The sequence below is a fragment of the Stegodyphus dumicola genome, chromosome X2 (assembly GCF_044657685.1).
Source record: "Stegodyphus dumicola isolate Sdum_Otavi_A_Nest chromosome X2, ASM4465768v1".
NCBI lineage: Eukaryota > Metazoa > Arthropoda > Arachnida > Araneae > Eresidae > Stegodyphus > Stegodyphus dumicola.
In genome coordinates this window covers 132,023,215-132,036,552 of record NC_140781.1, presented here as the reverse complement: position 1 = coordinate 132,036,552, position 13,338 = coordinate 132,023,215, and the positions used below count along the sequence as shown (strand labels likewise).

The 13,338-nt window shown below is 30.2% G+C and overlaps 1 protein-coding gene across 3 annotated transcripts in view; it reads left to right on the top strand.

Annotated features, from left to right (window-relative positions):
• Positions 1 to 1,603: 1,603 nt before the first annotated feature.
• LOC118194853 (glutamate-gated chloride channel-like) overlaps positions 1,604 to 13,338 on the top strand; it is a 188,502-nt gene continuing 176,767 nt past the window's right edge. The window contains exon 1 of one of the 3 annotated variants that reach the window (XR_004759158.2): positions 1,604 to 2,683. Coding sequence is in view for 1 of the 3 variants with exons in the window: in XM_035366066.2 (XP_035221957.1) it covers positions 2,604 to 2,683 (80 nt within the window). In the remaining 2 variants the exon portion in view is untranslated. The remainder of the gene's footprint in view (positions 2,684 to 13,338) is intronic. The other 2 variants (XM_035366066.2, XM_085810070.1) reach the window with 2 other exon arrangements.

Sequence of the window (13,338 nt, the reverse complement as noted above, 5' to 3'; positions counted from 1 at the left end):
GATATCCAGTATATGTGTTATTTTAATTGTTTCCATTTAATTTATTCAACCCTAGATTTTATTCATACGCCACTCAACGCTGATTCATTAACATAAACAGTTTGCTGCATGAGCTCTGGCCAAAAGTTATAAAAAATTCTAAAGGGCTTCCATCGATTGAAAGTAAGGCCAAAGAAATCCTACAAACTGCAAAAACAATTAGATAAGAAGGGCTTACGGGTATAGTAGATGGAGATGTCAAAGAACTATCAAGAAATAATCTTATAACACCAGATGCAGTGAAAGCAATGATAATGAAGGAGAAGATAAAAGGCCTTTAACTTACAAGAAGTCAAACAAATTTTATGAAAAGTATAGGAATTGTCTGGTTTTGCGGAGGATGTTGCTCCAAATGAATAAAATAAGAGGCATTGAAAAACATTGAGCGTCTGACCATGGAACTTTTAAAGAGTTGTGTCAGTACCAAGCAAAAATCACCAAATTAAAAGAAAAGTATCATATAATACTTAATACATACTTATTTAATTTGAATTATACTTGACATATTTTTTCCCTAAACTTTACGGAAAATGATTTCACTATACGTGTGATGTATTAATGACGTAACTCCGCGGATCGACAAAGATTTACTGTCAAATATAAATTTATCTTTAAATAAAATATTAAGACATAATACGAGCAAAAATTGTTTACAATGGTGTTGTTCCAATAATGATATCCATTATTTGATCATCTGAGAAATTTAAAAAAAATGTTTAATAAAATGCCGGAGAAAATTTTTTGATAAAAAGCCGGAGCGAACCCGGTGTTTCGTTAATCAATTTAATTTCCAAAATGAAGAGGAATAGTATTAAAACTCCCTCATGCTTTTTCTTCAAAGGCGTTTGAGCATCCAATATAGTAACAAATTTCTATTAATAATCGTTGCACATTCCAACAGTAAATTGTTTCTTTCTAAGACTTTGAATTTACACAGATAATTTTAAAAAAAGACGTTTTGTAGATCTCACATCCTATTTTGAATGAAAAATATCATTTTACTTGATCCAAATAGGCTGCTATTTAATGTAAGAAACTAAAAATATATCTTAAAATATATCAACTCCACTGAATGAGAGTAGGACACGTTCTTGACTTTTGTAGGAAACAAATCACTTTCCCTCTCTAATGCATGTTAAAGTCTCTGAGTGAACGAATAAAGAACCCTGGAGATTTCAGAAACCTACATTATCCTCTGTGAGTACTATAGTTTCAGTATTGATGTAGGAGTGTCACATTGTACAAAGTTTGGCTCCGGATATAAAAATAAATGTCTACAGTAGATCAAATATTATGTGTATATCTGGCCCCATTTCTAAACAAGTGATATCCATTACATAAATGAGCTAGGGGGTCGATTGATTTCCTGTCAAAAGAAAGCTCCGCTTCTCTGAAGTAAAATTTCCCAGCAAATATGAAGTGCCCTTAGAACATGTTATCAGAAATAAGCAGTTACTTAGAGTAATCTTCCTTTAGACAAGGTTGTTTGACTTAAATTTGCTGCGAAGGAAATGGGAAGGTGTCAGTGAATACATTACAGCGTAGGCATGGCAACCTCACGCCGATTGTGCGATGCACTCAGAGCAGCCGTCAGTAATCACTTGACTTTTCCTTTCAACTGACTAAAAAGGCCTTTCACTGTTAAACAAACATTACGGTCAAACGCTTCTCAGGATTTTAACGGTGAAAAGCGATCGGTCGGAAACTTGATATACTTCTTGTTAGTTTCTGCTACTCCGTCTCAGTCAGCGGCTTTAAATGCTCTGTGTGAGACACATTGCTTTCGAGTTCTGCTACTCATACTTGCAAATCCCTCTTAATAGAATTTTGTTTGCGGAAAAGTTGCTTTAAAAGCTTCTTAAAATGTTTCAGTTTAAGCAGAAAAATGTTCAGCTGATAATATGTTATCTGAGTTACACGAATAGGATTTTTTAATTTTCTTCTTAAAAAATCTTTCAGGACGAACATCTTGCATTTAAAATTTTTAGTTTTTTTCAATATTTAAGTTAGTGCAATATTTTTCGTGGAAAACATGTAAAAATATGTGGTTAATAAATTAATTTTTAGCTTCAAATCAGCAATAAATCATTTTCCTCGCAGAGATAATTAAGGAGTGAGACTTATTCATATTTTGCGGCTGTTTTTGAATTCTTTGCTTGTTTGATGACCTCATTTGATCTAAACAAATAAAAAGCCTTTTAAGTCCGCTACTTTATTTCCGCTTAAGATTATGTAATACAATTAAAACAAGTATAAATAATTAGCTTGGTCTGAAGGAGGAAATACTCTCTTACAATTTCTGAAACTGATAACTGAAAATCAAATTCAAAGTTTATTAAGCAATTAGAAAGAAGAATATAAAGGGTATAAAATCAGCACTTAAAACAATTTGACCTTTTTTTTAATATGAAAGGAAAAGTAAGCTATATTTATGTAATGGTGATTGTTTTTCCAAAAGGAAATGCAATAATCTGTTGATTTATAGCAAGAAGATAATATAAGGACGAACTTCTAGAAATACAGAAATTTAATAATTTCATGCGCCGGAGAAATTTGGAACTTACATGAGAATTCCAGCATCCTTGTTATTCTTCAGTATCTGTACCATACTCTTTCAAAATATGAAATCGCAATGTTCTATCAGGTAAAACATTTTTTGTCAGTTGTTTATTAATGTTTATAATTTAAGAAATTTTATATAAAATGTCTCTGATCATTTTTTAAAATTATCAATACTTTGCACTAAAACTTTGATGCTTACAATTTAAAATTTTCTTTAGAATGCTTAAAATATAACGATGTTGTTATAAGTTTATTAAATCTTCGACACCATTATTTCTCAAGTAAACACAACAAATAAAAATTTAAAAATTTTAACATATATATGCATAAATAACTTAAGAAAATAAATCGCCACTCACTAGGATATCAAGCTTTTAAAAATTAATTTAGATCATTCTTAATAATTCAAGATTATTTTATTGTTAACAAAATATTATAAAATATTATAATTAAAAGTGTGTGAAGGCTATAAAAGTGTGTGAAAGAATTAGACTAAAATAAAACGAAAATTAGAAAGTATATTATGTGACGATTTGAAACTATTAAACATGGCCTTGAATTATTAAGAATGATCTAAATTAATTTTTGCAAACTTGACATCCTTGTGATTTATTTTCTTAGTGTACATTATTTACTTAATCTAAGCTGCTTTAGCATTTGATTTTTGTTTTGAAGGTCCTAATTCCATACAATCCCACTTTTTATTTTACACATATATTATATTTTATATATACATATAATAATATATACATATATAACTTTTTGGCCAGCTCACTACAATATTTCTTCCTATTATTTCATAATTTTTGCAGCATATAGCGCAAAAACTTTTTAAGACCAAATAGGTCTTACAGCACAATACTTATTAGCTTTTCAATTTCAATTTTATATATAAATTTATATATATATATAAATTTATTTATACATATATATAAATTTATATATATATATAAATTTATTTATACATATAAATTTATATATATACGCATATAAATATTTATTTCTAAATATATATTAAAACTTTTAAACGTTTGATATAAATATTTGCGACTGAGTTATTCTCCGAAGTCAGATGAATTATTCATGACTGTAATATAGTAGAAAAGAAAGAAAAAGGTTATACAATATATTATTATTAAAGGATCTTTAGTAGATATGTTGCTCCACCATTGGACGAATGGTTCAGATTGCTGACTGACCTGGATTCGAACTCATGTGAATGTACTGCATGTATGATTGCTTTTCGTGGTTTTCTTAACATGTAATATGAATTTAGAAGAATAGTTTTTATATCGGTATAATTTTTAATTCTATAAATCATTAAAGATGGGAATCCTTTATTAAAGAATGATAAAATAAGGCCATAAGGAAGATAATCTGAATCAGTTATAATACGCAAAACGTTGAATATTTAACTGACATTTAATAAATGTACTGTTAAAGTGTCTACGCAGAAAAATTGAATAGTTAATGATCTTCATAGTCTTAACAATAAAAAATTTTCAAGAAGGGAATCGGACAAAGAGGTTACTATATTTTCACTTTATAGGAGATGAACATCATTTATTAATTAAAACCTATTATTTAAAGGACTTAAAATAAAGAATAAATTATTAAAAACCAAAATAAATTTAATCCTTTTTGAAATGCCCGAACTTTTACAGTCAGGCGTGAATATTTCAGACAGTGAATTTACTAACACTTTTCCACACTAAACTGACAGTTCATTCTGATTTCGATGACCTGCAATCGCATGGCATTTTCATGGGTTTTTAACCCCGTGATGTAAAAGTTTACCTTAGAAAGTTCTCCATAAATCCATTTTCCTGAAGCTAATTGTCTTCGAATACTTTTTAGTAAGTAATTAAATCTGAACATTAAACTGGATAAATCTTTGCTTTAATTTATACGATATTTTCTCAGTCCTATCCGCGTGCCTTCGGAGTGTAATTGGAGAACACACGTGCTGCTAGAATCGGGAGGTGAAGTGTTCGAATCCCGGCCAGGACAGTGCACATTTTTCAAGTCTTCTGTAGCATTACAATCTAACGACTGTGAAAATTAAACGACTATATTCCATCTTTAGAACTTCCTCTGTGAATAGAATTCAGTAGAATACCAAATACTCATTGCTTGTAGTGTATAAAGCAGGAAAGTATAAATTTTCTAGCTAAAGGATATAAATTTCCAAAGGTTTTGTTTATCTTAATTAAAGTTAAACATTTTACGAAAATAGGAGAGATATAAGACTCATTTATCTTGATATCCTTAGATTACCATCTTCATCAACAGAAAATAAAATAAATAGATGTGGAAATCAAATTACTTTGCTATGAAAGTATTCGCAAATTATGTAATTTATATGCTTAAAAAGTTACTATCTATTTACACTTAATCTAAATGCTGAGTTAATTTACCCTATCGCCGGACAGAAATTTTATACAGCTTTGGTTAAATCTGCACATTTTCAATACTTCCTGAAATCATTAATAAAATACTATAAGGTCGCTAAAATTAAGTGGGTAACTAATCTTCTGCAATATTATTTTATTAAACAAACTTTAAGCGCATTGCATTGATAGAAAATAAGCATTCAGAATCATTAATTATAGTTTAAGCTCATACCTTTTAATGCAACTTAAATTTATAATTTTGAAATTTTTGTTGCAGATATGCTTTGATTTGGACAAAAAATGCTATAGAATTATTTAATTTTTAGATTTCGTTGCTCAACTCAAAATAAAAAGTTTTTCTTCCTAATTAGGAAGAACAATGTAAACGTACTATCTTTTATGATTAATTGATGTTTTAATTAAAATATTCTACTTTCCTACACAAACAGCAACAGAATGTGACTCATTTAGAATGCATAAATTCACTAATTACTTAAAACTGTTAATATTTTAAATGTCGCCTTAAATTAGATAAAAAAACAGCCTTAAATATTTAAAACGAAGCAAAAGTAATGCTTTAAGTTTCTAAAATTAGCTCAATGTAATTTTAACGTAAAAGTTATTTGCATTTCAAGAGAATGCATTACAGATCTGTCCTCTTCATGATATTGCATTACAGACCTGTCTTCTTCATGATATTGCATTACAGACCTGTCTTCTTCATGATATTGCATTACAGATCTGTATTCTTCATGATATTCGATTACAGATCTGTCTTCAAAATATTCTGCTCTGTGTTTCTCTCTACAATTTATTATTAAGCATCTGTAAGAGATTTAACTTCCTCCTTACCACATACATTCATGTTGTATTTGGAAAAGACGTTTGACTGGCAATCCGAAGATCCGGAGTTCAAATCCCGGCGAATGAGTTGCTCGCTTTTTCCGCCTCCTAGTTAAAAAACGCCTAAATGTTCTATACACATCTACTCTGTATGTTCTTAAAATCTACTCAACTTAGTTCATATGTTTTTTAAGAATTTAAGCTCAAGCTTCTCACTTATAATCCTTCTAAAATTAGTCAGAGTTCTGAAATGTAAATCCAGATGAGTGGATTGTACTGGAACAAATATACTATTTTAAAAAATGGATAAAACAGATCTATAACATAATTTATCAAATTGAAACAAAAAAAATTAGGAAGAAGATTAAAATAAAAGTTTAGTCGGGCAACAAAATTAATCCTGCAAAATCTACAGTAAAGTAATGCAAAATCGTAATGTATGATAATGAAATGGGAAAAGCAAAAGAAGTGAACTGAAAGATAATACCACTATCAATTTTTATCATATGGGGAACAAACCTTTTGGGTTTCATTTTTATGGTAAGTATAAACTTTTTCTTAATATAGGGGCCGGGAGAAAGTAAAAAAAGTTAGAGTTAATAACTTTTACAAAAAAGATTTTCTAAATTAAAAAGTTCCAGAACTTTAATATCTTCCTATAGTTAGAAGTACATATATGTTTGCCACCAACAGCTGAAAAAATACAGGCCGAATAAGGACTTAAAGGACAGGCTGTATTTTTATCATCACTCTGGCATTATGGAGGGAAGGATTACGGTTTATGAGTAAAGTCAGTTGGAAGAGCGTTGAATGGCTCTAATATCGGAAACTCAAAGGTTCAAATCCTTAATATTGCAAAAATTTTATAAAAATTTTACAAAAGTTTTATGAACAGTAATTAAAAATTATAGTTTACAAATGAGGTATACAGTTAATTTTTTATACTATAGTGTTTTAAATGATAATAATAGATTAGAAAAACTATATTAACAGTAAAATATGTGATTAATTTCTATCGTTTTTGTTGTTGATTCTTTATTGATAGTTCTTAGTGATCTGGCCTGAGCCAAATTAGAATCTTGTTATTTTTAAAACTTACAGTAATCTAAGAGGATTAAGAACTAGATTATGAGAATCTAAATAAATGAAAGAAAGCACATGATTAGAAGAGGCATGTGCCTTCGTGATCATAGAACAGTCTAAAAAAACGTTTTTTTTTTGGCCAACTGATGAATTTAGGAATCTTAACATAACCACCGTGCAATCTTGACAGATGCAATTTTAGTTTCCTTTTATACGTGTAAACCCTGGAATTCGTTTTGGGTACCGACCATAGTTTTGGAGAAGATGGCAGGGTCGTTATTATTTACGCTGCATTATTATATATTTTAGCCCTAGAAAAGTTTCCTGAATTGTTAGTGGCTTAAATGAACTCAAAATGTCCGAAAAATATTCTTATCCAACCAGTTTGAGATGTTGGTGAGAGAGGGGATTCATTGAAAATGGCTATCAAGGCATATCAATATATTTTTCAGCTTTTTAAAAATTTCAGCTCTTCTGTTTATATTTAATAGTCCAGATTTTTTTCATTGTGGGTTATTAGAGAACACAAGTACTGAAATCCCGAAAATTTAGATTCAACATCTGCGTTTATCTCTGATAATTACAATACCTAACTGAACTCCAGCTATTCGTTAAGACCCACATGACATTTATATTCAAAGAGGGATTAAGGAAAACAAAAGTCTCAGAAACAGCTTTAAATTTAGATCTAAATGCTGAGCAAGTCCACTTTTATAAACAAAATGTTTCTAGATATTACAATTTGATACAATAGTTAACAGCTGTTTGAATGTTTCGATATCAGTGAGCCTATTAATCCAAATCGGGTAAACTAGGAAGTTTAAATTCAACTCTTATATAAGTAGATGTTATATTACCGGAGAGGATTCAAATTCGAAATATTTTCAAGCTAAGAAGAAAATGGGGGGAGGGGATGATTTATGTTTTTTGCCTTTCCGATCCTTCTCAACACCAGTATTACTACATTTTCTTCAATTTATTAGTAGAAGTAAAACTTTTATATGGAGGTCAAAGCCTTCAACTTCATATGAACATCTGTTCTTCCGAACTACAGGTGACTATAAAATAAATAACTTAAAAAAAGAAAGATAACAAAGCCAAATTCGAAATTTAAAGAACTAGTTTAAGTTTAGGTAAATATGAACTTCATATAATTTTCCTTGAAAATATTTTCTTAAATTTTATGATCCATGCACTTCCTCTTCTAATCTACATAAAGGAATAAATAGTGTTTAGATAGGTGTAGCAGCGGAAAGAAGTTACCTAGTCTTGTAGAGTTCTTTATTGTTCGTGTGATACTGCTGAACCTCAAACTACAGAGATGCAGAGCCACTAATATTTTACCAATGTAACTACTAGCACCTCCGAACTATTGTTCTTTTCACGTAAAGATACTAAATTCATTTATTTCATTTTCCTTATTTCTGTCTCTGAGAGTAGACAGAGCAACAGAGAGACCTTATATACTCCATGTGGTCTGATGCCTGCTAGGCATTCAAACTGACCCTATTTCCAAACTGACCTTATATACCCTTTGAAAGTGCGACTGGGGATAAGAGGACCCAGTCGCCAAATCCTGGTGATGACCAAATATCGTCTACCACCTTCTTTTAGTTCGGGTGCCACTTGTACAGTCATTAGGTTTTTTTTGAAGCAGGAGACATGAAAAATGTGTATTGCCTTATCCTGGACTTGGACGCTGGACGTCTCGAATACGCGTCGAGTATGCTTCCAATTACACCACGAAGCCATGCGGAAAGGAGAAAGAAAATTGTACTACTCAAACACTGCCTTTTGGCAGGACTGGTAGATTACTTCGGGTGCTATTCCTGAACGATTAGCGGATTGCCTTCTCGAGCAGTTTCCCTTTTTCTAATGTAAATGCGGGTCAGTTTCACTTACATACTGGACGAAACATCATCTCGTAGATACAGGTAGCTGTAGTAAACTTTGCCATAATCAAATAATTCAATTTAATATGTTTGTTTTGAATTTCTAAGATAAGACTATTAAAAATGTTTTCTCTTTGTCTTCCGTGGTAAATATAATTATTAACCTCACGAGTTTGAGACATTTTTGTAAAATTTTAGTAAGATTTTGTTTTAGTTTATTATGGCAAAGCATAATAGGGCTCCCTGCCTAAGGGGAGGGATGTGAGTGGAGGAATTTCTAAGGTAAACTGGCTCGTATACACGTTACACATGGGAAAAACCACGAAAACGCGCATTCAGCCAGCCCGTCACGATTAGTTACTGATTCGATTTCAGATTTGATGAGCGGTGGTGTTTCCACATCCGAAAATCTTTTCATGCAAATTTCAGTTTTTAATATTTTAGCGTATATTTTCGTCTTTTGGTGATTTTTTTTTTTTTTTTTTTTTTTTTTTTTTTTTACATTTTAATTTTTTAGGTTGATAACTAAAAATTTTAATATTGAATCATTCCTAACCTATCAGTTCCTTAACATATGAATAGATATTAGATGAAGAAATTATCTGTCACAGAAAGTTATAACTGAAAATATAGTCTGAAAAATAAGGTAAATAATTTACTAATATATTATATTTATAATGTATATTTAATTTGTCTTTAATGCTAATTCTTTTTCAATCATAACAAGAATGAATATAAGGTTTAAGTTTAAATAGTTGATGAAACAATTATTTACAGAGTTTGGATTGGCAACACTAGTGATCTGCTTACCCGCTAGTAATCCAAGGAGGTTAGAATAGAAGGAGGGAGGGTTCGCAGTTTCCTCCACTATCAGGGAATGAAACTTCACCGAACAAGCGGCGTCCATATTTGTAACTTCAAAATATTGCATTACGGCAGTGAAACGTACGTGTTTTTAAGCTGTTCCGTGCATGTATTTTCCACTAAAAATATGTAAAATTTATAATGAAATGCTTCGCTATTGTTAGTTTTTTGTTTTAAAGTTATAAAGATGATATCCGTAATTTACTACGTACAGAACATCATGAAGAAATACTTCGAAATCTAAATGCATGTGCATAACATTAAAGCCTTTAAAAATAATGTTTCTGCATATTTCAAGAATTTGTTTAGGTTTTATTAGCAACCTGTTGGGTGTACTTTCCAATTTTTCCTTTAAGAAGTGATATTTCTGATTTATTCCCAATATTGTAATTTATTAAAGAATCATTTAAAATAATTTTAACCTGAAATTAATAGCAGATAATTTTCTAAAAAAATAGTCACAAGTTGCATTTTTTTTTAAATGAAAGTTTAAATAGATTCTTTTCACAACCAACAACCTTATAACAACAAGAAAATAAATATTAATAAAATAAAACAGATTTATGTGAATTCAGTGATTTCAGTTTATGCGCGTTTCATATTTATGAATCTCAAAGAAATTGCCTTGAATTAAGCTGAATTACAGAAATATACCTATACCTATATTTTTGGATACATCTTTCCCACATGATCAGTTGTGTAAATATTTTACTTACTTTTATCGCTATACTTCCCACAAATTTGTAAATTTATGCAAAAAACATTTTTTTAACAACAGAAAAGTTAGTTTATCTTGATCAAATGCACAAATTATATTCCTAACAGTTCACAAAACTTAAAAATTAATAATAATTAATACATAAAGAAAAGCATTACTTTGTTTAACACCTTTACAATTCATAAAAATAGTAACAATTGGTGTCTTACTTTTCATGAAAATTATCAAACGAATTACCTAAAACGTTCAAATTATACAGTTTAAATTCTAGCATACATCATTGTATGTTAAGGAACAAAGATGCCAGCTATAAACAGAAACATTAAAATGTATTTAACATATTTTGATTATTATTAAGTCCTTTTTTCACATCTGGAAAGAAAACAACATGACATTGTGATATTTTTTACCTAACTTATCAAATTACATAAAAAAAAAAAAGAAAATCAATACTTACGCGGGAAAAGTAATCTCAGGAATCTTTTTCGAAAATCTGTTTGTGCATTCATATACAACACAAGCTGACATGCTACAAAAAGAAAAGAAGAAAAAATATTGTAATTACGGACTTCCTTGCACAAGTCACAGCGATAACAGTAACATGGCCGCCAAGCTTCACCTTTTGAGTTGAACCTTCCCTCCTTCTATTCTAACCTCCTTGTAGTAATCTGCTTACCACTAGTGATTCAGCAACCTTGAACCATACACTTGACAGCTACTGTCCTAATGATTCTTGTTCAGTGGCTGAATGGAGGAGCATGAGAACTCATACTGGCGCTGCGATCACGAAAGCTGGAGGCAGTGTCTAAACACAGCTCCGAAATTTTTTAAATAAGTGTTTCAAAAATGTTTTCAACTCTCTAAAATAGTTAAATGCACCTTTCCTATGCAATATCTCATTCATCAAATTGAAAAAGGAAACTTCGCTTCTTCGAAACTTCAGGTGTTTTGTTAGCTGTTCACTATGAACACGAGAAATCCAAAAGAGGCCCTGACACGGAATATTCAGATAAGTAACATTCTGTTCTCTATAAAATATCTGTTTCTCTATCACTAGAGTGTCATTAAATTTCTTTATTTATTATTTTTCATAAGATTCTAGCATTATACAATAGTTGGTAATAGTAGCAGGTCATGTGGTTCTTTTCTTCGTAACTATTCCGTAGAGACGCCACATTCCTTATCAGTAGTCCGTTCTTATCAGCAACTCACACCCTTCGGAGGCCCCCCCTTCTCGTGCTTAGGAATTTCTTGTGAGGGAAAAATGGGGATCTCTTGATCATCGATGAGTATAGATTGTGATTTTTGTAACAAAGATCCCCGACCTTTTTTTTTTTTTTTTTTTTTTTTTTTTCAGGTCTCAAACTTAAAATTACGAGCAAATAAAAATACAGTGACGGAATTTGTTCAACTTGTACTATAATAAATTTCAACGGTTAAATTAATAAATTAATTTTATATTTAACTAATATTTAAGAAAAATAAACTGTATAATTTATTTTTGCTGAAATGCTCTCACACTGTGTATGATGGATTTATAATTTTGTCAATTACTGTTTTTCTGAAATATACATGAATTTTTTGGGGAACGGTAATATTTAATGTTACTTTAGTTAAAATATTATGTACATCTTTGTGATGATATATGTCTTTTCTAGTTAGGTCTCAAGATAAGGGCATACACATTACCATGTAGGAATTCCTTCCTTTTTTTTTTTTTTTTTTTTTTTTTTTTTTAATTTAGCTAAAGTTTGCTTCTTAAAGACACTAATTTTTGCAGATGAACTCCTTAACTACACTCATGGACACAATCGTATTTTAGAATATTTTCTACTTCTTTTCCTTTCCTTTCTATAGGCCCTTTTTTTTCCTCCTCTATTATTTTTGGGCCATTTATTTTAAATTTTATTTTGTCCCATCTTTTCTTTCTGGCCTTTTGAACTCGTAAAAAATGTACGAAGTTCCTTTTTACTCTCCTCAAATACGAAATTGCCCCTCTTTCTATATACCTTTCCTTCGCACCTATGCTTGATTTTTCGCCCATCGGTTCAGAAAGACTTAGCGGGTGCAAAACAAGACGTCTGTCTACTTTGTTTGTCTGTCTGTCTGTCTTGTTCAGTGATTTGCTTTCTGTTGAAAGGCGGTGTTAGGTGGAGAAAAGCGAATTGAAGTAGAATCTTGTTATTGTGTATCTTTTGCTGTTGTCACTCAAACACTGTGTTAATTTAAAACCTTAGAAATTGCTGCGCATAGTGTCTGCTAATTTTTAATTCATAAACTGTAAGTAAAAGCTGTAAGGATGCTTCTGAGGTTTTAAAACTAAAATTTTTTTAATCTGTTTAACGTGAGTAAAATTCAAAAACATATATATACACCTTATTTAAGTAATTTAAAAATTCACTAAAAAATAAAAAAAAAAAAATTATTAGCCATACACCTGCAGGATTATTAGGCTGCAGGAAAACTTTCAGGCTGTTAACTGCATTCCTTGACCTACAGCTATCAAAATGTATTCTGAAGAATCAGGATGTCAGAAAAGCAGTCAAATTTATAATTTTTATTCATAACACTAACAATGAGTTTTGAATTTGTAAGTGAATTGAAGTTCAGAAGATGATAACTCATCTATCTAGGATGTAGTTAGGCAGTGTGAGGCAAGCTAAGTTAAGTCAAACCTTGCATGCTTACTCGAATTATTTTGTATGTTATTTTTAATATCTTGGTTTATTTGCAATTGGTGAAAAGCTGGATTTCAAACTTTATTTAGTAATTATTAAAACATTTTATTGCTATTAATGATATATTATTACACCTATATTCATTGCATAACTCAGAAAATTTGTTAACTATGATATTAGACATCGTATTCGTGCGCAAACAATATCTTAAAAATTGTTTTTTGCTTTCCACCTACGCTTGCTTTATATTACAAAAATATAACATA